The sequence below is a fragment of the Pleurodeles waltl genome, chromosome 12, assembly GCF_031143425.1.
Source record: "Pleurodeles waltl isolate 20211129_DDA chromosome 12, aPleWal1.hap1.20221129, whole genome shotgun sequence".
Taxonomy (NCBI): Eukaryota; Metazoa; Chordata; class Amphibia; order Caudata; family Salamandridae; genus Pleurodeles; species Pleurodeles waltl.
This window is the reverse complement of record NC_090451.1, coordinates 304,920,493-304,945,964: the sequence shown is the minus strand read 5'-3', so window position 1 is coordinate 304,945,964 and position 25,472 is coordinate 304,920,493. Positions and strand designations below refer to the sequence as shown.

General features: G+C 45.5%; 1 protein-coding gene across 4 annotated transcripts in view; it reads right to left on the bottom strand.

Annotated features, from left to right (window-relative positions):
* Positions 1–25,472, bottom strand: part of RPGRIP1L (RPGRIP1 like) — a 687,119-nt gene that overhangs the window by 328,346 nt on the left and 333,301 nt on the right. For all 4 annotated transcript variants that reach the window (XM_069216318.1, XM_069216317.1, XM_069216321.1 and 1 more), the window contains exons 13-14: positions 9,458–9,637; positions 4,666–4,783 (exon numbers count right to left, since the gene is read on the bottom strand). In XM_069216318.1, the coding sequence (XP_069072419.1) occupies positions 4,666–4,783; positions 9,458–9,637 (298 nt within the window). The remainder of the gene's footprint in view (positions 1–4,665; positions 4,784–9,457; positions 9,638–25,472) is intronic.

Below are 25,472 nucleotides of genomic sequence, written 5' to 3'. Positions count from 1 at the left end.
CCACAACTGGCCTTCTGGAGCTCATTACCACTCACGGTCCAAGGCAGAGTGTCTCTAGCTAAAATGCTAATGTTACACCGTCTGATATACTTCTTCCAAAATTTACCACTCGACATACCTCGGGCTACCTTTCATGCCTTGCATTCTGCTCTCTAGGCGAGTTTCGCGCAATCCGAAGTTTCAGTATATCCAGCATAACATTCTACATAGAACATATCTCACACCCGCTTCCCTCTCTTGCCTATTCGGCTCTCCGTCAATATGTCTGTAATTTAATGAATAGGGGCTGAGATAGAACATATGTTCTAGGACTGTTTAGTAGTAGTAGACTATTGGGCACAAATACATCATGAAATGGAACGTGTCACTGGGTGCTCTAACCTGCACTTGATGGAGGGGGTCACGACTCGGCCTGTATCGAAAATCACAGACTGCTAGAGCCAGTTATAGGTTCACTGACCTGGTGCTTCTAGTGGCCCACAGACTTATAACTATGCATTGGAAACCCCAGATACTACCGAGCACAGCTCACTGACGAGCAACAACACTCAAATAGGGCCGGGCAGAAATAGTAGCTCTATGGCGGGAAGAGAACAGGGGTCTCCGGAAATATCCAATTGTAACAGATTGGGTAACATTGTTACTGAACCTTCACGCTCACTCTATGAAACTGATCTGCACCAGAAGATACCTGCTCACCACTCAGCGCTTAACAAACCCCCCAAGCCCATGGTTTCCTAATGCAACCTCCTCACCCACCTCCTTATCATAGATAGGGGTTTTAACCCAAATTTGCACTAAGCCTGGGATTCAGATCAGGTCCATTTCTAACTATGGCTGTTCACTGCAGTAAAAGGCGGAGAACACAATTGTTCATTTGTTGTTATATTGTCAAAATGGATTAAAAGATGTGAACTGCCTACTCATGTGCATTCTGTTTGACATATGATGGGACTTAATTATGTCACTATGATTGATGGCCCTACTCTGTATTCAGTACTTAGTTGTAAAGCAGCATCCTCAATAAAAATGATTTGAAATAAAAAAGGTGGGTAACACTTAAACCGCCCAGCTGGATTTGAAGTTCTCTATCAGCATATATGTGGCTTCCTCCCTCATCCTCTGGACTTGGCCGAACACAGTGTCAGGACAGTACCTTGTCTCAATAAGAATGTGTGCAATGGTGTAGAGTTGTGTCAGCCCTCTTCCTGCTGAGAAAGGGACACCTGTCCTGTAGGTCTCTCAGTGGGACCACAAACAGTCAGTTCTCATTGGCATTTGGGGCTCCAGGCAGTGCAACGCACACTATCTGAGGTCAATGACAAAGCGAACAGGCTACTCCACATACAAGGACCCTTGAGCTTCAGCACCCAGACCAGGGTTGGATGTTGTGATGAAGCTGCTTGTTCATTGTTGCTCTATTCTTTTAACCTCAGTTTCTTAGCCACCCAGCGTGCCCTCCCCACTAATTTCCACCAGGAACCTCAAGCCACCCTATCTGGGAAACGCTATGTCCCACCTGTCCAAATAAGTCAGAGGTAAGGAAGGGCAGCAGGGCAGGTGAAGGTAATCCGTAACAGTCCACACACTTGAACAAGGCCAGGTTCACAGTATCTCCATGCCAAGCCACCCGTCATGGGTAGGGGAAATCAACGCAACTCTGCTCAGGGGTGGGCAAGTTTGTGTGCTTTGGGCTATGCGGTGCCCCATCTGCTCTTCCCTCACCAGTCTCCTTCCGCCCCAGTAAAGCCTCACTTCTGGTCCCTCAGTGCTCCACGGCAGGTCTGTTTCCCAATTCAGACTGCAAAGATCCCACATCCATTACCCCTAGGCCAGGACCCCAAGTCAGATACGAGAGAAGGTGGGAGTTAATTTAAAAATACTGCTGAGTTACAATGAATTCAAAATTCAGAAACCCTTTTATACACATTGTACAACTGGAGATACCTAGCATGATGCATGAGTGTAGCCCAAATCTTAGCATTAAGTCCCATATGTGAAACATTTTCATCTATTAATAACAATAAAATAATGATTACTTTAAAGGGCAACAGACATCCCTTAAAATGGATGACTGCTGGACCCGGCCCTTTTTGCAGGGTCATCCCCAAACTTTTTGCTTCCTTCCTCCTATTGTTTCTAACCTGTTTTTGTTGGCTTTAGAACTGTGGGCACTTTACCACTGCTAACCAGTGCTAAAGTGCATACCAGTAAGTCCCTAGTATAGTTCACCGTGTGTGCCCAGGGCCTATAAATCAAATGCTACTAGTGGACCTGCAGCACTGATTGTGCCACCCACATGAGTAGCTCTGTAAACATGTATCAGACCTGCCATTGCAGAGTCTGTGTGTGCAGTTTCAAAATGCCAAGTCAACCTACCTGGAAAGTGCACCCACTTGCCAGGCCCAAGCCTTCCCTTTTATTACATGTAAGGCACCCCTAAGGTAGCCCCATGTGCAGGGTGTAGTGTATTTAAAAGGTAGGACATACACTGGTGTGTTTTACATGTCCTCAAAGTGAAATGCTGCCAAATTGGGTTTTCACTATTGCAAGGCATATCCCTTCTATAGGTTAACATGAGGATTACCTTGAAATATCTATGCAATTTCCCATTGGGAGCAGATAGAGACTGGAGTTTGGGGTCTCTGTACTCCTAATTTAAAAATACATATTTTAGTGAAGGTGGATTTTAACTTATGTGTTTGAAACTGCCACTCTCAGGAATGGGTATTTTCTTGCTTAACCATTCTGCCTGGCTGTGGAATACATGTCTGGGTTAGATTGACAGTTGGGCTGTTTGTGAATTCCCTCTAGACAGTCACACAAAGGGAGCTAAGGTGTGTCCCTGCATATCCTGATGGGTCTTCCTGGGCTAGAGTGGAGGGAGGAGCTGACAATTGCACCTGAATAGGGCTGTGCCTGTCCTCACACAAAGCAGCCTCCAACCCCTTGGAGTGTGTCTGGGGCCAGGACAGGAAGAGACAAGGTTTTGTGCACTACAAAGAATTTCCTTTGAAGTTTGCCTACTTCAAAGGCAGAAATGAGTATAGGTATTGGACCCAAAACCACAGACTTTTAGAGTACTTCTGGATCAAGAGGAGACTCTTCCAAGGAGAAGAGCTGCAGAGCTGTGAGGAGTAGTACTGCCCCTCTGCTGTGTGTGCTTTGCTGCGTTGGCCTGCAGTTGCTGCTTCTGCTTTCGAGGACAAAGACTGGACTTTGCTCTGTATCCTGCTTGTGAAGTTTCTCCAAGGGCTTAGACTGATCTTGCCTCCTGTTAAGGACATCAAAGACTCCACCTGCCAGCCCCTGGGTTCTCTTGCTGAGGACCCTGACTTGTCTAGAGGTGCCCACTCCAGTTCCCGGGTCCTTGGGAGTGAAGTCAGGCACAGAAACAAGAAGAACCAGACACACCATCTCCAGACGACTCAAGAACCGATGCCTCTGCCTGACTCCTTGCCGCTGCCTGCACCCGAAGCTGTGGTCCCCGCTGAATTGTGACAACCTTGACCGACACCGTAGGCCCGAAGCCACCGCTGTGCCTTTGAAGTCCTGCAACATTGTGGGCCCAGAGTGCTGTGTCATCGACATCCGTGATACACAACTCTGCCGCTGCGCCAGTGGCCCCATGGTGTGACCGTGACACCACAAAGTCGCCTCATTCTGTCTTGACCCGCTGGACTCATCGACGCCGCCAGATCGTAAGGAACCGAAGCCTCGCTGCCAAGGCCTCCTCACCTCCACTAGGAACCAACACTTCACCGCCTGCATAGCAGTACAGAACTGACACCGCACCAGATCCAGCGATGTCTCACCTCCCCGACTCAGTGCCACATCTTTGACTCTGTCTTGATTCTAAGGTACTGTGTACATGGGGTCCCCTGTGTTTCTGTGACCGGTGTCGCACTTCCTCATGAGTGGCATCAGACTGTTGGGAACAACTCCGTGATAGCACCAGTTGGAGCTATTGTGTTTCTAAGTGCCTTTATTGGGATTTAATCTTTTAAAATTCACATCTTTGCTTGTGTATGTTGGGTTTTTGTCATTTTTTCTTGTTTTAGTTAGTTAAATATTGGCTATTTTCCGAAACTGGTGTTGTGTCCATTTGTAGTGTTTTCACTGTGTCGCCGTGTGTGGGTACAAATACTTTACACATTGCATGTGAGATAAGCCTGAGTGCTCGTGCCAAGCTACCAAGGGGGTGAGAAGGTGTTATCTTAGGAGTGTGAACCCCTTACCCTGACTAGGATGAGGGTAAACTGACTGCCAACTAGAGCGCCCATTTCTAACAATGACTTTGTTGGCAATGAGCTTTGTTAGTAAGTTGTCTATAATGGCTAGGAACAGGAGGTTGGCCCCATATATCAGTACTCAAAGAACTAACTAAAAATTCCAATCATAAGTTATTTGTATTTCATCCTCTTTTTTTCAGCTCTTGTAACCATCAGAAGTGCCATCACAAAATGTATCTACAGGAAAACCCAACCTGCTAAGCTTAATCACTCTTACTCTATGAGGTTGTGTGATTTTTACGTTATGGAAATGATTATGCTTTTATCGATACCCTTGGTAAAAGAAGGGTTATTGCCAACAGACAAAGTGGGCAATAAGAATATCTTCATGTTTCTCCCAAAGACAGACGGCAATGAATAGAAAATAGAATACCTTCCAGTTTTCGGATACGAGCAGCTCTGATGTCAAGAAGCTTGGCATATTGTTCAAGTTTAATCTCATACTCTTGCTGAAGACCTTCCATCTTCTGAGTCACTCCTTCAACTTCTACCTGGGAAAACAAGGAGCAAGAGCTGTGTTGATCCACCCATCACATGTACTCTGCATGAATTCTGTATGAGAACAACTTCTGCATTTTTTCCACTGTTTTAAATATTTGTTTTGCATTCTGTAAACTAAAAAAAATTACATTACATTTTTGGAAAAAAAATGTGCCAAACTTCTCACCTGTAAAGGAAGGTTAGTTATTTAACCTGCTTATGATAGGAGCAAGCAAAATGGCTCTTGAGTTTAATGCGCTCATCCACGATTAAGTAGTATTATCTTAATAAATGGAATAAAGTCCATATAAATGCTGTGACAAAAATGTCAGAGATTGAGGAATCGCCCTACCCTAAAAAACAAAACGGATGCATTTTGTGCATCTGTGTGCTACTATGTGGATTAAAAAAATAAGAAGAAGCAAGGGATCACCCAGTGTCCCCGAGAACCTAGGTAGTACGTATGGAAGTACAGAGAGAGAGGTTGGAATGTGTGGCTTTCTTTAGATGTTTGGGGCATTTCTGAACACCTCCCTTTTCATTCTAGAAATGGATGGAATACCGAAGCCTGTTTAGTTCCACATTTGCAGCTGAACAAAGAGCGACCATAGAAGAGAGGATTATGGCAGAAGAGATGGGCACTGTGTTAACACAACTGCAGGCAGGGATGGCACCGGAGCCTACTTTCTGTAGCTCGTAACACCCAGAGGCTGCCACCGCATATGTCTAGGGGAAGGGCGGGGGAACCACGGGGACGGGGGAAACAATAAAAAAACACTTAATGTTTTGCCTTTCCCACTGCCTCCTGCCGCCTCTCTCCTCTGCTCCTGATGGTGTCCCTATAAACCACAGAGGGTGACCCATGAACCTAAAAGGGCTGGGTAGAAATCAATTATCAAAGACAACAGTGCCCTTCTAGGAGGACAAAACCTCATTCATACACATTATAATTATGTCATAAAAACCGCATAGGTGAACATATAAACAACGCTTTTATTCAATTACATATAAATATTAAAAACATGTCTCAGTTTCTTTGCCACAAAGGGCAACCCATCTCAAAATCAAAAAACCAAAGGACAAACCAAATAGTGAGAAAAAGTGCTTGTGATGGACCGTAACCAAAAAGAGAATAACCAATATCCTAATTTTCCCCAATCACATAAAAAATAAGAGCCGTTGGTTGGTTAGCCTTTTACTGCATTGAATTAATTCCAAATCATCAAGGAATATATATCTCCGTCTTATGTCCTTCTGTAATACTCTATGCAGAAACCAATCCCGACTGGAATATGTACGTCGACGTTTCGACCCTTCTCTATGCTGGGCCAAATCACTGCTCCATAATGGGTCTTCTTCAGGACTAACTGATGGGAGTCCCCTATAATCTCTTTAAACCCTTCACTGTTTAGGAATTCGTACTCGCCGAGCAGATGAATCTTCAATCAAAAGGAGACTTGCCTATTTGTATTAGTTTCAAAGTTCTTCCATAGGTACCGCTTTAGAGCATTCCTTCCAATCAATCTCTCTATTAGTGTGTGTTCCTGCTTCGGAAGCGTATCCAATTGTTCTGCAAGCAAAGTCTCCTTTTGATTGAAGATTCATCTGCTCGGCGAGTAGGAATTCCTAAACAGTGAAGGGTTTAAAGAGATTATAGGGGACTCCCATCAGTTAGTCCTGAAGAAGACCCATTTTGGAGCAGTGATTTGGCCCATCATAGAGAAGGGTCGAAACGTCGACGTACATATTCCAGTCGGGATTGCTTTCTGCATAAAGTATTACAGACGGACACAAGACGGAGATATATATTCCTTGATGATTTGGAATTGATTCAATGCAGTAAAAGGATAACCAACCGACGGCTCTTATTTTATGTGATTGGGGAAAATTAGGATATTGGTTATTCTCTTTTTGGTTACTGTCCATCACAAGCACTTTTTCTCACTATTTGGTTTGTCCTTTGGTTTTTTGATTTTGAAATTGGTTGTCCTTCGTGGCAAAGAAACTGAGACATGTTTTTAATATTCATATGTAATTGAATAAAAGCGTTGTTTATATGTTCACCTATGCGTTTTTTATGACATATTTATAATGTGTATGAATGAGGTTTTGTCCTGATGGTGCCCCAGCATTCACTGGGACATCAGCACAGGTTCCCCAGCAATCCTGGCACTGCTCTCATTCTAAACATAGCATTAAAGCAGCATCAGGTTTGGTATGAGCGGCTTGGACTGCCGCTCAGACAGTGCACTGGGGTGTGTGAAGTTTCTCCAGCCCAAACCTAAGTTTGCCCGTGTGTTTAGCTGGCCTAAGATGGCCGGCCAAACACGCATGCACTCTTAGTTGCATTGCATTCCCCATCCCCTCTACCCCCTCCCTGCACTCATGGCTGAGCTACCAGATGAAAAATCAAACAATAGTAAATTATCCTTTTATTTTTCATCTGCTGGCTCTTGGCCAGGGGGTGGCGCTCCTTTGCCATTACAGAGGAGCCGCCCCTGTTTACACCTATGTTAGCAATGCTTGAAGAAGTAACAGAGAAGGGCATACTGCCACCAAGTCTTAGAAAGGCCACAACAGTTTTGATATACAAGAGATGATTAATACAGTAGATCAGAAGAGTTCTACATGGCATATGCTAAACGGAGAGGAGAGGAAGCATGTTCTACTGGTGTATGCCACAATTCAAGCGTCCACTGGAACTCAGTGTTATTGTGATCCTTATTGTGGTCCTTAACCGCATTTAAGAGTGCAAGTTTAATATGTCGCAATACTTTTCGGATGATGTTCTTTCATGGGCACTAATCACAAAGTTAACTATGGCTGTAGCTTATGAATTCACCTTTTTTATACCAACCAGAAATCCACAAAGGAATTTCTGGCTAGCATAAATGCTTTTACTACTGCCACCGGTCCAAGAAATCCACAGCAGTAAAACCTACTCAAGTGGTGGAAGTGGGGGTTGCAATGTGTGGCTTGCTTTCGCAGTTTGGGGGCGTTACTAAAACCTTTCAATCCCCCTTACATTACAGTAAAAGTTGGAATGATAACCCAGCTATGACCTGAAGTAACTCCTCTTCTGCAATGGGAAGGCTCACCCCCAGATCTGGATGCTTTATTTCCCCTGTGAGGAGTTCTCTACTATGAAGAACGCCGGCTAGGGCAATAGAAGCATCATCAGTGTGCCTGGAAATCTGCGCCTGACAATCCTTTTCAGTAGCACATTCAGGTGGAAATGTAAATCTCAGGTGTACTTTTATTACTTTTTTTTCATGAATAGGGCCCATTGTAATTTTGTGCCATACAAACAGATTTTACAGTTTAATTCTAAATAACACTAAATAATTTGTGATATCATTATATAAACGGTCCAAGGTCCTAGTGTACCTTTTCCACAAACTGTTCCTGCAAATTATTTTCTTGCATCACACAATTCTCAAATTACGTTTATTTATTTTTTAACCCAACAGCAAAGTTAGTAGTTGCAGAAAATGGCATAAAACTAGTACAAATTATTTAATTGTTAAGTTATGCAGGTTTCTAACATGCAGCATAATTCTACGGCGCAATTTTAGCACATGAGATGGAATGTTACAAACCAGAACAGACAACTATATTGGACATGCCTTTAAAACCTTTTTTCTTTATTTTTTTTGTTTTAAAAGGGAGAAAACAAACAGGGTTTATTTAATTTATACTGTTTTAAATTCATTAAAAGATATCAAAATAAAACAAACAATGTTGTCATTGAAGGGCCAATGTTTATTATTTGTTTTTAATATAATTGTAGTGTTTTTCATTCAGTTCAAAAACAGTTTCGAGATTCCACAAACATCTGGAAATACTCAATGTTTAGTGACATTAATGAGGAGCTCATTGGGGGCAACTAACTTTATATTCAGTCTTCCTAAATTTACTTGACTCTTTTTTATATTACTGTGTTACTCTGCTTGGTCCTATAGCTACGGCAGACATGTGAAAAAGACATAGATAACTTGATAGGGTCATATCTCTTTTTAAACAGCTGATTACGGTAGTATGTTTGACAATCTAAAGGTATGCCCATTCACAATTGTCATGGGATCACTCAAAAGACAATACACTTTTTGAGTAATTTTAAAGGGCTGAATCAGAAAAACAAAATAGAGACGTCTAAGAGAAGCTCAAGCCGGTCCATTCTCTTGATGTTGTCATAAGACATAGCTTGTGGAAACCAACTGTAGGCTAAAAGTATGGGCATAACTTTAGGGAACAGGATTTCCAATCCTGAATACGTATGACTTGGGGCCTGATTTAGAGTTTAGGGGATAAGTTACTTTGTCACAAACGTGATCGATATCCCATCTACCGTGTTTAAAGTGTCATAGAGCATAATAAACTTGTACTTCAGTGGACGGGACAGCCGCCACATTTGTAACTATCACATCACATAAAATCTGAATAAGGGCCTAAAGGGACGGATTTAGATAATGGGGGATGGGTTACTCTGTCACAACGATGACGGATATCCCATCCGGAGAAAGTTTAATCCAATAAAACATAATGGGATTTAGATTTCGGCAAATGGGATAACTGTCACAGTTGTGATGGAGTAACCCATCAGCCAATATCTAAATCAGGCCTTTAGTCTGCTATTAGCCAATTTGTTTGATCATAATACTTTACATTTGATGATTGTTTATTACCTGGTAGTCTTTGTTAATTTTATGCTGCATGATCAGCATATTTCGTATTTTGTCTAGTTCTTGCACAGTTTCAGCATGTGTTGCTTGTAGCTCCCGCATTGAGCGTTCCAGGTCTTTGCTGCTTTCCTCTTCTACTTTTTCCAAAAATGTAAGGTCGCCATTCTTTTGTTGTTTGCGCACCTACAGCAGAAACATTGTTTTAAATATATAATAATAATGAATTGACACCCTTTGAAAACTAACTTCTTTTTTATCTGTAGGGTCAAAATATTAAGAAATTCACAATCAATGACAACCTAGAAATTACATACTGCATAATGTGCTGCGTGACACACATAAGCAACACCCATACAAAAATGTTGCTGGAATTCATATGGTAGTTATAAATTACGGGAATCAACTGATAGACCTACCTTGCATACATTTCAAATGTTCGGTCATCAATAAGCTCTTGAATTGATTAAAACAACAGTAGCTTTGACGTAAGTGCTGGTGTACATGCACAAACTACGTGAATATCAATCTACGCACCAGAGGTTTGGCCAGGACCTCCAGAGACTGAATCTTGTCTTTATAACTCTTTCCCGGCTTTGGAAGAGGTACAGCTTCAGACCCTTTAAGTTCACGCAGAAAGAAAAGAGCACAATTCCACAAAGAGGTGTTTGGCCAGCGTGAGGACAACAACAATGTTTTCAGGTGGGTTGTCATCAGCGACTAATATCTAAGAAGGGCATATTAAGGGATAAGCATTTTTAATTACATGACAAAACATTATTTATGTTACATGGAATTAAGCAGAAATTAAAATGGAGGAAGTGCCATCTCTCTGCTGATTCCAAGTGTGTAAACCCTAACAATACCTTCTGCTCTATGTGGTCGAAAAAGGCTTCTTTCAGCATACATCACAATGTTTAAAAAAAAATGTTTTTATTAGCTTTTTTTAATATACAGACCATAATATTGTGCATCTTACACAGTAATTTAATGTGATACCATATCCATGCCCAACATTGTCCTACACCCTCGAATGTGCCACAGATTGACCATCGTATCGTATCTGTAGTGGGGGTGCTAACAGGCCACCGGGGGTTCTAATGAGACAGAAGAGTTTTTAATCTCAGTCATGCGGGGTAGATCCAGCGAGAGGTCTCAATCACGTTCCTTCAATGGTCTAACCCGTGTATGTACAGTAGGCTCCATAGTGATCATTAAACTAACGCCAAACTGGGTAACTGGTGCCTAGGGCAATTAGATACCTGTACAATGCATCAGTGTTTGTGCAATGCCCCCCCTGGACGCCTAAGGGGCAAACGACCCAGTGACTATCTGGTTACCTCTCACCTATGGATCGTGGGGGTGGGGGAAAGTAGGCCCATGAGTGCGCGGACACTGCAGGCCCTCCACAATGAGGGGAACAATGCAGTACCCCTAGCCGGGGCTGCCCTATGAGTATGCCCCCTTTCCTACTCTGGGCCCAAGTCGAAGGGTTCGCCACTTCCCCAGGAGCCACCAGACAGGCTCTCCATACTCAAAGGACATTCCATGTATCCACTACCTCCAACCAGAATGTCGCTATCAGTCTCCTGCACAGCCGCCAGGCCTCCTCCCTTCGCAGCACACTTTCTTCTGCTCGGGCCCATGTGGTGACATCTCTCACTCAGGTCTCTACAGCAGGCCCCTCACTGGACTTTAAGACCAGTACTATGCACTGCTTAGCCAGTATCAGGGCTAAGTCCAGAAACCTATTTCCTACTTTCTTGGATTTGGGGCAGGGAAGGCACCCAGTATGCACAACAAACTAGTGTTCACTCTGATGTAATTCAGGGTCACCATCAGCCGTGTCAGCACCATCCCCCAGTAAATTTGAAGTTGAGAGCACTCCAGGTCATATGACTAAAGTCTGCATCCAAATACGCACACCAGGGTCATCTACTTGGCTCACCTCCATATATGGCTGCAATTCTGTGTGGGGTCAGGTATGTCATGTGTGTGTGATTGAAATGAATGGATTTTAAGCTGGAGTTTTGGGACACCTTCTGCAGGTATGCCAGGATTCTACTTCATTTGGGGTCAGTGATGTCACGCTCCAGCACCATTTTTTATTTCACTTTAAGGGCAGCCAGCGGCTTCTTACCCATTGTATTCAATACTCTGTACAACTGGGCAGTCAAATGTCTTCCCGCCCCAACGTAAGCAGTAATTGGAGCATCTCGTGGGTCGGAGGTTTATCAGTGCCCATGCCCTAGAGTTCCCAGAACATCCTTGAGAGTGCTTCAAAGATAAGAAGCTGGCACGTTGGCAGGTTTGTTTGCATGGTCAAGTCCTCTAATGGTGTCAGGGTGTCCAAGTGGTAGCCCTCGTTCACCGACACTATACCCGCTTCTGTCCACGCGGCAAGCTGTCCCACAGTGAAGTAAGACAGTGGGTCGCTGTGTAGCAGGCCCACCAAAGGCAGCACAGGAGTGTACAGAACACAGCCTTGTAACCACCGGTGCAGCCCTGCCAGCAGCGCAGCACAGCAGATACCAGGAGAATTAGCCGCAAGATCCTCAACTCTGGTTTAAGCAGCTTGGTCAGCAATGCCCCCTGATTCGGCCCCGACTCAACCAGGCCTAGTTCTGTTTGATTGGTCCCATCCAACAACAGGGTAAACCACTGGAGCTGCACTGCTGTAATATACAGCTTGAAGTCTTGGACTCCCAACCTGCCCTCTAGAGGTGGGTGGCAGAGCATCTAAAGTCAGATCTTGTAGCAGTCTCCATTCCAGACTAACTCCTGAAGCAGGAAATCTAACTGCATAAACCATGGGGCAGGCACCCTCATCCCTCATTCCGGAGGTTCACAAAGTAGAAAAGGAGCCACAAGAGCATCACCATCCTGGAGACCAATACGGGACCATGAGGGGGAGTTGGAAAGGAACACAGGAACTGAGGGATCGCAGCGCCACACCCAGGTTCCCCTCCAGCAAGTCCTCGACCTCATGAAACATCTGGATACCTAAATACCTAAAAGTGTGGGATGCCCACAGCACCCCTTGGTGGGAGCCCTGCAGACAGTGCAGTGTCCCGGACTACCGGGGAACACATATGTCTTTGTCAAGTTCACCATGAGTCCAGAGTGGGTCCTGAATTCCTCTAGGAGCTGCAACATGTAGGCTACATTGGCTTTCCGGGTCACCAGGTAGATCAGTAGATCATCGGCATAGAGGGAGATAATGTGTTCGCTACCCTTCACTGATATGCACCTGCCCTCCCCCATCAACCATATCTTCTCTCCCAGTAGGTCAATGGCAATGACAAACAGGATGAGAAAGGGCACCCTTAACTCGTGCCCTGGTGAAAGCCATACAGTTCCAAATTTGTACGGCCTGTCTTTAGTCTGGCCATGGGGCTAGCATATAAGAGCTGCACCCATCTGGCACAGTGCTTCCCCACCCCAATTCGGAGCTATACCTCCTCAATTAAGTCCCACCTGACAGTGTCTACTGACATAATAACAGCCTGTTGGCTAGTCCTCAGGTCCTGATTATAGATGATGTTATACAGCTGACAGAGCTGAAAGGAGGTGTTACGTCCTGGGATGAACCCATTTCGGTCTCTATGAATCAGCCCCCGCATATGCAGCAGCAGCCTGCTCTGCAGTACGTTGCCGAGTATCTTAAGGTCCATGCTCAGCATGGAAAGGGGTCTGAAGGCAGATGGCGTGGCTCCTGGGGCGTCAGAGTAAGATCAGAAGAAGCTCCGCCGTAAATGCTTTGGCATCTAGCGACCACCTGCAAAGCTAACACTCCAGCATAGATAGCATAAACATCCGGAGGCAATCCGCCCAGACAAGACGTTTTACCAGTCACCATAACCTTGAAGGCGCACTTAATTTCTTGAGTTATGATTGGGCTAAACAGTTCCCCGGTCTTATCAGCAAGGAGGTGTCAGAGCACCAATCTGCCCAGGAAGGCACTGCAGGCCCCCCCCGGTCGGTATAATGCAACATAGAGGTCTCAGAATAATTAGTTAATGTCAGTGGGGGAGTAAAGTAATGTTCCTTCCTCTGATGATAGTAGGCTGATAATGGGGGTGCTTCTGCCCTCCGGCCGTGTGAGCCAGGCTAGCAGTTGCCCCAGTTTTCCTTCTCTTCATGTGTCTGGTTAATATAATCTTTATAGTTATGACATCACAGACATTCCAGGGCAACATTGTAGTGTTCCCTGGTTTCCAATAACCGGGGCAGAGCGCTTGGTTCCGGGCCTAATTTGTTATCTAGTCTATGGAGTATTATATCTAGACACATAAGCTTGTGATTAAACTTGCGGTGCATATCCCCCATTAGGGTCATACAATGGCCCCTGACCACCGCTTTGAAGGCCTCCCACTCAATCAGGCCACTCGAGGCAGTCCCCTGGTTGGTAGTTATGTACTGCACAATCACATCTGGCAGTATGTCAAGGTATGGAGCGGCGCCTGGAGCTGGTGGACGTAGCTGCCAGGTTGGGACTTTGGTCTGCTGATCTACAGGCTGGAATGCCAGTAAGAAGGACCTGTGGTCCGAGATAGTGCAACCAAGATATTCTGTATGTGTCACATATTGGCACAGCCCATTAGAAGCAGACATAACGGTAAATTATTGTGCATACTTTATATGGTACGACTCCATCTTGTGCCCTATGTGCTGTGGGTTTTACTCACCGAGCACTTCATGGTCCCCCTCCCACGCTATCCACTGTGACCCATTGAAATGTACCATCATGCACTTGGGGTTCTGTTATACTAATTAACTGATTCCAATTACCGATTGCACCTGCAAACTGCCAGGCCTCGTGTTCGTAATATGTAACATGGGATTTTCCCCAGATTCACTGGAATATTCCATGCTTCCATGTGGGACACGTGCCTTCTGGAACACTTTTTTCTTACAGCATTAATACCCCTCTGAACCTCCAATGGCGCTTGGCCTCATTCCAGACCTGCGCAAGCATCATCCCTGCACTGACCTTCTGAGTCGCCTGGAACTTCCACCACTCTAGGGTTCCAAGCCTTCCTTGTGGTCCCATGATCCACGCGTCTGCGACGCTTCTAGTGTCTTCCTTCATGATCTACGATTCTGCCTCCTCTTGAGAGTCTTGTACCGTAGCCTCCTCTCATCTTCAGATTCCAGTTATCGGTACTAGAAAATCTTAAGTCCTTTCCCCTCAGGTTTGTGTGCACTAATTAATACGCTAGCAGATAATTCAAAGACTAATTCCTATGAAGGTGTGAGCATGTCTTTAAACATTGAACATTGTATTAACCCACATAAGGCCCAGCGCTCCAGACTCTTGCATGGCAGTGATCTGAACTTTATTGTACCTGAACTAAAAGTCTGCCACTGTTTGAACCTGAACCTTGTATGTTCCAGAGTGATGCAAAAATCATCAGTTTATTCTTGAAATGGTTTCTGTTCTCTCTCATGCAGTACGTACGTTGAAGTCTGTAAGTGTATATATTCTGTAAACAATTGATAAATCACTCTGAGTTGAGAACCTATGGGTAACACTGCCTTGTTGTTTTTAGTGCTCCACACCTGCATAAGGATAACGAGGTCCAAGGAGTATGGATCCTACTATGCAGTGCACAAGACAGCAGAGTAGTCTACTCAGTGATGCAAGTTTATCTTTTCTTATTTTGTCCCACCCCTCTTTCCCCTCTGGGGGTAGTTGATGGAACTAGACAGTTGTTACTTGTTTCATTAAGCTGCACCAGCTGGAATTGGAGGTCGAGCATCGTCTCTGGGGTTGGAAACAGGTGGGTGTGTGACACTGTACATGCTGGAGTAAAAGGAATAGTCCCTATCAGACCCATGCCACGTTTGCCTGCTATCTTCTAGCTCCCAATGTGCCATCCAGTCCCTCATACCCTCAGCCATCCTGTGGGCAGGCACCCCAGGCATTGGAGGGTTAGTCTGGTCTAATGTGGTGTCTACCACGCAATTGAAGTAACCCCCAAGAAGCAGTGCCCCCTCAGCCATGCGGCCCAATTGCGCAGAGAGTATTCTCAAGAAGGAGCTGTGGTCCTGGTTGGGTGCCTATATGCTACCCAGATTCACCTGTCTGCTGTTCAACCGCCCCTCCACTAGGATGTAACACCTGTCTTTATCTATCTTGACTGTTATGCCATCAAAGGGAACACCAGGCCTCACCCAGACCAGCGCTGCCCCCCCTCCCCCCCCCAGGCATATGTGGAGAAATCCTTGGCTTGGACCTTCCTCCACCATCAGCGCTGTAAACACTCGGTCTCCACCCCCATGAGATGTGTCTCTTGGAGCATGGAAATGTGCACTTCCTGACATTTAAGGTAGATGTGGATTTGTGATGACTTGATGCTTCCCCTATCCTATGGACATTGCATGTCATTGGGTGTGTGTTAGCCATGAGAGGTGGTAGAATTTGGGATATCTAGTGTTGTCCCCCAACTGTCCCCCAGTGGCCCCCCCTGTCATTGTATACAGACCAATACAGCAAACCAAACCATAACTGCCCCAACACCCTGACCCCAGGAAAGTCCAGCAACAGCTGGCCTTCCACACATTAGCATTCAAAAGTGCAAGTAACACGCTGATCCACTATTCAAATCCCCAGTGTGGGATCGGTCATAGTGAGAGCAGTCCAATGGTCTCTCTGTTGCCTCAAACCCAATGAGTCCATTGCTGCACCTAAGTACACCCAGGAATGCTTGATACCAAATGGCAGCTCCCCATAGATGCTAAGCTGGCACCAGTGGCACCCTTGGCAGCAGGTCCTCAGGCATGTTGCTTCACCAGGTTCCCCGTCCGGGGCAGGGAGCGATCAAGGAAACAAAAGAGCTAAGGCCCACACCTACCCATGTGCTCCCCTACAGCAAGCGACTATGTCTCCAGTTCAGGTTCCCCCTGAGAAGCATGTGCTCGAAATTTTCATCCACGGTCGGGGGTTTTACCTTTGGAAAGCACTCTTCCTCAAGACCCTAGACATCTGAGTCTGTGTCTTTGGAGTGTCATCCCGAAGCAGTGCTGCCCTTGGAATCAGAAGGCCTGGCTATGGTGATCTCTGCCGTGGCCAGCAGAGCCAGCGCCCTGTCCATGTCCGCTTGCATCTTGGATGGTTTCACCAGGATTTGACCTCGGGAAGCCCCCAAGTAATGGCATCAGGCCCAGCCCTGCGTTTCAGTGTTCGAAGTTGGCAACTCGGACCGTCTGCCCTTCGTGCACTATGTTCCCAGCCATCTCCAAGCATCATCAGGTTCCAGACAAAAGTGGATGTGGCCGCTTAGCATGATCTTTACCTTTGCAGGGAAGAGGCTCGAGTGCGGACACCTTCCTTGAGCAGCGCCTTCTTGACCTCAAAGAATGAGGCCCATTTGGATTGCACAACTGTGGTAAAGTCAGGGAACATGGAGACCTGGCCACTACCCACTCTGAATGGGCCGCTCTCTCTCTAGTGCATTGTAGCAGGGCGTCCCTATCTTTATAGTGCATCAACTTTGCACTACTGGCCTGGGAGGGTTCCCCAGGGCCAGCACTGAGCTGGTACATGGTGCGGTCGTTCATGCACAAAGCTAGCAGAGAGATGGGTCAGGCCACTTCCGTGTGCATCCATTTTTCCAGATAGGTCACCATGTCATCCCTCGCTGTGCCCTCAAGAAGGCCATTATGCACACACTGTTGCACCAGTTGTGCCCTTCTTAAACACAAGCTCTGTTAATGCAAACAGCTGCATGTTTGCCGCCTGTTGTGTTGGCTGTAGCTCAGTGATGTCTGCCTCAGCTTCTTCAACCCTCTCAGCCAATTTATGATGGTTTGGGTGCAACAGGCCAAGCTCTGCGGACACTGTGGGGATTTCTGGCTGTAGGATGGTCTCCGAGTCCTCTATGTCTGTGAGGATTTTGTCAAGGGTTAACTGCAGGGGCGGAGGCACGGGGTCCTGTGTTAGCTCCACCTTCAGGGGGTCCTGCTGGGAGCCCTTCACATTTTGCTGTGACACCTGAGCTTTGCCCTTCAGTTTGCCCATTACTACTCCCAGGCGCTGTGAGGGAGTCTACACCAGTAAACCACCTTGCGTGTGGGGGGAGGGTAGCCCCACAAGGACTCCGTAAGGGGCCCCTGTCGCCCCTCTGGGGGTCACTCCCACAACACTCTTCCTGTTCCTCCATGCTGGCAACTATGGGCAATGTAACACCCTCCAATGGATGTACCGCAGGTGCAGTTATCCCCTGGTATCCAAGTACATCCCACACTACCCCAGCACAGGACACAGCCCAGAGCCCTCACTGCACTTCATGCCAGGTGCTGCAGTTTGTCCGTGTAGCTGCATGGTTTTGCCCTCCTTCGGTTGGCCTGCACCCCTAAGAACAGTGGAAGGTAGCAGCCATCACTTTCACCCTTGACCCCTAGTGGGCCATTGTCGGGAAAGTTATGGCCACTTCACCCCTCCATAGGCCCCTGCGTCACTGCCTGGTCGAAGTGCTACCCCCACTTATCTCGCCACTGCACCACTGAGGGGGAAAGGGCCCGCAGCCGACTGCAGGTCCTGTGATGTCACTCCATTACCAAAATGCTCTCAGCAGGGATCAGGGGCTCCACGTTTTTACCCGCTCAGCCGCACATCCCCTCCTTCATCTCCAGGGGGACGAGTGCCTTCTCTGTGCAGTCCCCTGCCCGCGTATATACACCTACAGGGCTGAGGAGGGCCTTCTCCTTCGCTCTGTGCCATCTCACCAGCACGAATTTCCCAGCACATTTTCTTGTGCTGGCCTGCTGAGCTTTCACTATGGCCGCAGGTCCTCGGTGGCACGCAGTAGCAGGGCAATCTATGCCTTGTCATCTTGCCACTCAGGCCCTGCCAGCCACCCACCGCCAGCCCAACACCATTTCGGCCTCCGCTGCCTCTTTGACTATGAGGGCGAGCAGCCTCCAGTTTTGTAGCTCAAGGATGGCACATCCTAGTTGGAAGCCTCGTTCCTGCCAATGGACCCCGGAGAGGCGCTGGAGTCAGGATACATGTTGGCTGAAATAAAGCTCGGAAATTAAGAGTCCTCCATCTTGGATCAGGCAGCCACACCCCTCCACACCTCACAATTTCGGACAGCCAAAGTTGCTCACAGTATCTTAGCTTAGACACTTTGATCTGCTGATGGCCGGCTATTGTCAGTACCATCTTTTTATAATGCACAAAAAGGCAATGAGCACTGTCGGATGATAGCTGTGAAACCTCAGAACACATGCTCTACTTCAATGGTATCCATAGACAAACTACTGGAGGACAAAAATAAACATATGCTCTGTCTTAAGGAGGCCACTCTGCTTTCTGTATATGCATTATTTTAGTTTTTCATTAGCACTCACAAGCCATATGAATTGCACCTGCTTATTTAATTAATTTATTATCAGGACACAGATAACAAGAAACCAAGAAATACTGTGATTAACAAAATACGTTTTTTGTTAAAGTTTGATTTTCTCGCCTTTGGATTACAAAATGTTATGGAGTAGGTTGGGCCAAGGAAAGTAAAGATCTTGGCAGTCGAGGCTACTTCTCTCGACACATGGTTGGAGACTGCAGAGACAAACTGTGATTTTTCCAAGTTTGCTCCAATGCAGTTCATAAATGCCTCATTAAAGGGCAACACTGTTTCAGTAATCTGTCAGTTTACTAGGGTTTTGGGGGAAAATGCTGTAGGCAGGTCTTAATGGAACAATATGGCTCAACTTCAGTATTCTTAACAATAGCAGCAAACTGTTCCTTTTCCACTGATTTTGCACCTTAGAGCATGAAGAACTGTCCTTTCGGAGGTGTCTAGCCCACTTGTATTATGGGTGTCCAGGCATAGCCCTGCATTTGAATGCTTTGAGGGCAAGTGTTCACTTGCCTCTCTGTCACCATCATCATCAGCAGCAGCAGCAAGAGTAAACAATCTGTCACAAATAGGTCCTGAAATCTTGAAAAAGGTCTGGTGTCTAGTAACCTTTATCATGTAGGGAATCCCCTTTTTAGATTAATAATCAGCTGTCCTTTTTTTTAGCCAATATCAAAATAAGAAAAAAGAGAAGATTTTTATTAGGGGCGTATCTTGAGTGAACTTTTCTGGCTAGGAAGTATGGTCAGTAGCTGTTGTACATATGGGTCTGAAGGTTCTTATGCTAGGATTGAGGAGATAGGCGCCTCTAACAGCTACAGCTCAAATATGACTAATGATGAAGAGGTTGTTGGAGGTAGGCCTGTGAACGTGAGATGGGCAGAAAAAAACTCTGCATTTCTCTTTAGGAGCCATGGCATACAGAAACACTCAAACAAGTTCTCCTGAGGATACGACATGGTGTCGTTAAGAAGGAAAAGGAGAAATATGTGACAAGCAGGCCTTCGCAAGTCAGAACCAAAGGGGGATAATTATTTATGTCTTTATCAGACATGTATGATATCTTTTAAAGTTGTCATTAATAGTTCAATTTAATTGTTGGGAACTGGATAGCCTGTAACAGAAAGAACGTAAACCATGTTTGAATTTGGACGTCTTTGAGACAGCTGAAAAGAATGAAAATAGCCTTAGGTCAACAATGAATACCAGAAGAGTGAGCCTTTCCTCTTTTTAGTGGACTTCAAATTACTCTGCCTCAGAAAACAAGGAGATGCTGTTTTGCATGTGTTTTCAGATGACAAACCCAAACCAGCCTCACACGTGCAAATTATCCCTGCTCATGTTTGCTGCAGGAGCTACAGTGGGGACAGCTGTCCATGATGGATGCCCGGATGTTGGCAGGCTACAGCAATCCCAGAGTAGCAAAACTGAATTTTAAGCAAAATCGTCATACACCCTGTGCTACCCCTTCCACATTTCTGTAGGAAGCTGTCTTTTATGTGGTATACCAATGTTGGGGTACACTATGCTAAAAGTCAAGATGACCCTTATTTGGTTTACAGGGCTTACTTTAATAATCCCAGCTGCTCTCTTAGTGGTAGTGTAGTCAAAGAGCTTCGGTATTTCACAGGGGCGTGTCAAGCATTTTTTTAACACACCGTCAATAAGTGGTACACACACTCAAAGAAGAAATTTGAGATCAATTTATAAAAAATAATACAGGTTTGTTATATATATTCAGACAGCAAGATCATCGATAGGCTTCGTAGATTTACCAAGAAAAAAGTAAAAATAACAGGGCTGTCAGATTTGGGGCATTAGCCTCGAATACGGTAAAGTTATCCTATGGAAGATACATACACTGCATACATATACTTGCAAGAGTATGTTGAGGGTGCCTTTTGCAACTTAAGGTACTTAGGGGTGAAGGTCCAAGAAACCACCAGCAGTTCAGTTTTACCTGCCCTGGTGTGTTGGGGAACACAGGTGCTGGTCTTGTTGGTAGCCTCGAGATCTACATGTTAAAGTCAATGCCAGAGTACCTGTAAAAGAAAGGCTGCAAGGAGGGACTTGGGGACTAGTCCGGCAGAACCTAAAGGGGGGCTCGGATGCACAGGGACATTGTCGGTTTATGTGAATCCAGCCTGGGCGGCTCGGGTGCAGAGGTGTTTGGTCCGGCGCGTTACTCTAGCTAGAGGCTCTCAGTTGTGCTTGGGTGACCTGGCAAGGGGAAGAAAAACAGAACAGCAGGGCCTCTATCAATGTAGGCCTTATTGATCCTGAAATCCCTCGTCAGCAGGTTGGCTTTTGGCATCAGTCAAGATGATCAACAAACCTTAGGTGTGGCAAATGCTCTGGTACCCAGGGCATTGGTGCAGGAAGGCTCCTGGAACGTCTGGTATCTCTAGACTCGTTGAAGAGATGGGTGCTAACCTCTTGAAACCCTGGTGACCTCCTAATGATGAGATGCTTCCTCAGTGGGCCCAATGGCAGGCAAAGCGATGTACAAGAAGATGCAGTCGGTGCCTGCAGATGTAGGGGGATGGCTCCTCCAACCAAAGGGAGATGTTAGCTGGTTGTTGAAGTGCTGGGCAGGCCTCAAGTGTTGGGGAGCATGCACATAATGTAGACAAGTCAGGTTGGGTCATTAGTCGAGCTGCAAGGCAGTGTTTGGCACCAAGTTTAGGATAAGTCCTTTGTTCTTACTGTGACTGCTGTTCTTTGTCCTTCTTTGGTTCTCAGGTAGACAAATCTGATCTGAATTCCTGGTGTCAGGGAGACCGCTAAATACTTAAATTAGGGTCATTTACGGGAGTGTAGGGTAGTAGCCAATGGACTACTTACCCCTGGGGTTACTACATCCTCAATATGAGTACTTCCTGTGGAGACTGGGCATATTACTGACCCAGAATAACTAGTTTCACCAAAAACAAGATGGTGAAATTCCCTTACTTGGCTGTTCACTCCAGGTAGCCCACCTTAGGGGTGTGTCTAGCCCAAAAGTGCAACATGCCATATGAATATCTAATTTCCCACCAGCTTTGGTGCCAAATGGGCCCCAGGGCAGGGGTAGCACTCCTCAGGTCTGGGGGGAAACCAAGGTTGTGTATCAAAGGCACAGGGGCTTTAAAGCCATTGGCCCTGACATGCTAATTTGCTATCCATCCTGCTGGAGGGGATGTGATCACCTTTCTCAATAGCAGGTATTGTTTCTGGCCTCTGACAGCATGGGCTCTAACCTGTCGAGGGATCAGAAACTTGTCTGTGGTGGCAGGCTGGTCAATACCAGCCAGCACACTAAAGGACTTGTAGGTTTTCAGGGGGCACCCTTAAGGTGCCCTCTGGGTGCATGTCCTAAGAAATCTGATACTGGTATCGGTACGGACTTATTTAAGGTAAGGTGTTTGATACAAAACATCAGTATTTTCAGTGAAGCCATTATGTAGTTGGGGAACCCATAATGACCAGTGCCCAGTACATCTCTTCAAAATGGCTCCTGAACACTTGGAATGTCTAGAAATGGAACTAGGCATTACAAGGGTACATATGCTCATGAGATCTGCCCTCACATGAAGTATTATACACCCTGCCTTAGGGCTTTAAGGCCTGCCAAAGGGGTGACTTACATATAGCACATGCAGTGGCAGTGGGCATTGCACACAGGATGTGTGCAATGCTGTGTTTTCAAAATGGTTTGCACCATTTTATGCATTCTCCAATGGCAGCCTGCATGTGTTTGAGTGTGGGTCCCTTCGGGTGGCACAATACATGCTGCAGCCCTTAGGGACTCTCATTGTTACCCATGCCCAGGATACCAGGGGTACCACTTGCTAGGGACTTACGGGGTGCAAAAGTCCTTGCCAAATGGATTACAATTAGACATGTAACTTGTTGTTTTAAGGGAAAGAGCACTAGTTAGCTTGTAAAGCTCCTGTTACACGATAGTGTGCACAAGTCCCTGGATTAGTCCAAACCAATATGGTTCTCTTTGTTGGAAACAGAAGTCCAGCTGAAAAAAAGAGTGTTGTCTCCAGCTGCAGATAATCAGTAATCCAACTTGAGGCCAGTCAATTTGAAATACAAGTGTCTTCACTAGTGCTGCAGATGCTATGGCTGAGATCTGGGTATCCACTACTTTTGCTAAGTGTTTACCTCACTGATCTGAACATTCATAGATTTGAGCATTACTAACCCCTCCGTCTTCAAGAGCGTGTGCAAAAGAGGAGGAGGAATGGATATACTAGAAACATGATAATACAGACACATCCTGAATTTAAATATAGTCTCTGAATTGTCCTCAGCTATGTTTCATCCCTGGTCTGCAGTTAAAACCAACACCCTCAGCGTCCCTGGCTTTTAATCTGATACGCCAACTGATAGGATCCAAAGAGGATTTCAGGGAGACATTTTGGAGCTCTGTGGATTAGTGTCCCTCACCTAACCAAATGTCGTATCCTTAGACATGGAGAGAATAACAATGGTTGAAATGATCAACACCTAGTGGAAGAGCTTCAGGTGTTAGGCATCATGCAGATGGTGAAGAGGCAGACAAACTCTCCCATATGCTGGATCCCATATTTTGTAAACCATTTATGGCCCTAAGCAATGTTAAAAATCACTCCAGTGGTCTGGCCATATAGCTTTTTGGTGAACTTCATCTGTATTTTCCATAGGTGAATGGAAAATGCAAACATGGAATGGAGCTGTGTCCAAAATGAAATTGGAGTAGGGTAAACTCGCACGAAGCCTGGACCTCTATAAAGCTCCTGTTCACAAAGTCTCTCCTGCCACATTGGTGTGTGAGAACTTTGACACCATTATTCAGGTGGCTGAAAAGTTAGCTCCAATGGAGAAATAATCAGCAGTGGCTGCCAGACTAAGGAATAATTCTCAGGACATTTCAGAAGAGAGAGACTGAAAGTTAGGAAATACAAATGTGAATTGTCACGGTTGTTTATCGCCTCTAATGGAACCAGGGACTTCTTTAAAACTGTGATTGCCAAATGTCTTTCTCCCATGACTGGGGCAGACATTCCTGTATCTTAGGCTTTATTTAACAGTCTATCTGATTTAGTTTCTGCAAAAACAATTAATATCTGCAAAGACTTTGCAGATCAAATTGCAGAGGCCAAAAAGATCCTCCAGTACCCTCCCTACCCACTACTCTAATGATACCCTCTGTGCTAGAGCTGCCACCTTTATGCAGGATTATGCTCCCCTTAAACCTGGCTCCTGAGGTGAACCAGGTCATAAGTGTTATCACATGGCTTGTTCCAGCTATTGAAGCTCTCTTTCATATGACTATAAATGAATCTTGGGGGTTGTGGTTATTGCCAGAACAACTCAAAAAAGGAGCAGGGCCTCCCCCTTTTTGAAACCATTTTCAGAGCAATCACCCAATCACCATCTATTTTCTAACCAAAAGGTTACAATCAGTATTCTGCCACCCATCCACTCTCCTGAAGCCTCACCATACCTTGTATTTAATTTGACCACCCAGCCCCTCCGTAATCAAATATGGACTCAACAAATTTTCATATTCAGAATATACCACTGCTTCTCAAATGTGACCAGCACTCTTCCAAATACATAATGGCTGACAGTGTCTTTCACCAGCTATGGATATTCTGTAACTGTTCAAATTAAACCATGAGAAAAACAAAGTGCGGATCACAGGAGGAGGCTCTGAACTCTGATTCCCTGAGTTTTGGCCTACACAGGTGGGAATACCCCTGACCTAGTTACAAAAGTGAGAAATCTTGGGGTGCTATTTGATTAAAAACTGTCTTTTCTACCTAAAATCCAGAAAATATCATCCACAGAAATTGTACTCCTAAAACTCTTGAGGAATATTTACCATTTCCTATTGCTGGAGAAGTTTGCCTAGGTGGGTGGCACTTGTATCCTTTCCCATCTGGACTACTGTAATGCCATCTATATAAGCCCACCAGATAAAGCCATTCCTAATTTGCAAAGCCTTCAGAACATTGTGGTGAGGGGGCTGAAAATATAAACCACTTATTATAGACTAGACACTCCTTGAATTGAATGTCAATAAAAAAACACAGCTTTGCTAAAGGCACTCGGTCTCATGCGTACAGAATATCATACAACTGTACACACATTTTTATTAAGGTTGATGTTCTCAGGTCAAATGGACAAGGCAGAGACGAAAATCCTTGCAGGTCCTAGGGCCCAGGCTGTGGAAAGATTTGCTTCATACTTTACACCATCTCAATTTTGCTGTTTTCAAATGTGCAGTAAAAGGATCACTATGCTCGCAAATGTAAGCATATGCCAACCAGCGTACATAAGATAGTTAGGGTGTATAGCCTCTGTTCTGGAATGTCTGGACTTGTGTAGTGTTTTATTATCTGGTCCTGTCTTTATGTTCCTAATGCCAACGTGCCTCTGTGGATGTACAATGAATATATCACTTTTGTTAACTTGCTACAGCAGTTTACATTTTGCACAGTCACCTGACCTAAGACCCCACCCAATTCCTCAAATTTCAGGTCAAAGAGAATGTAGAAGGACAGAAAGGAATGAAAATGTATCTTTCGGCATCATGGATACTTTTTGGTACTGGCCCTTATTATTATTTTGTTTAGCTCTGGGGCTACTATATCTGCAAGTGTTCTACATGCTACTGG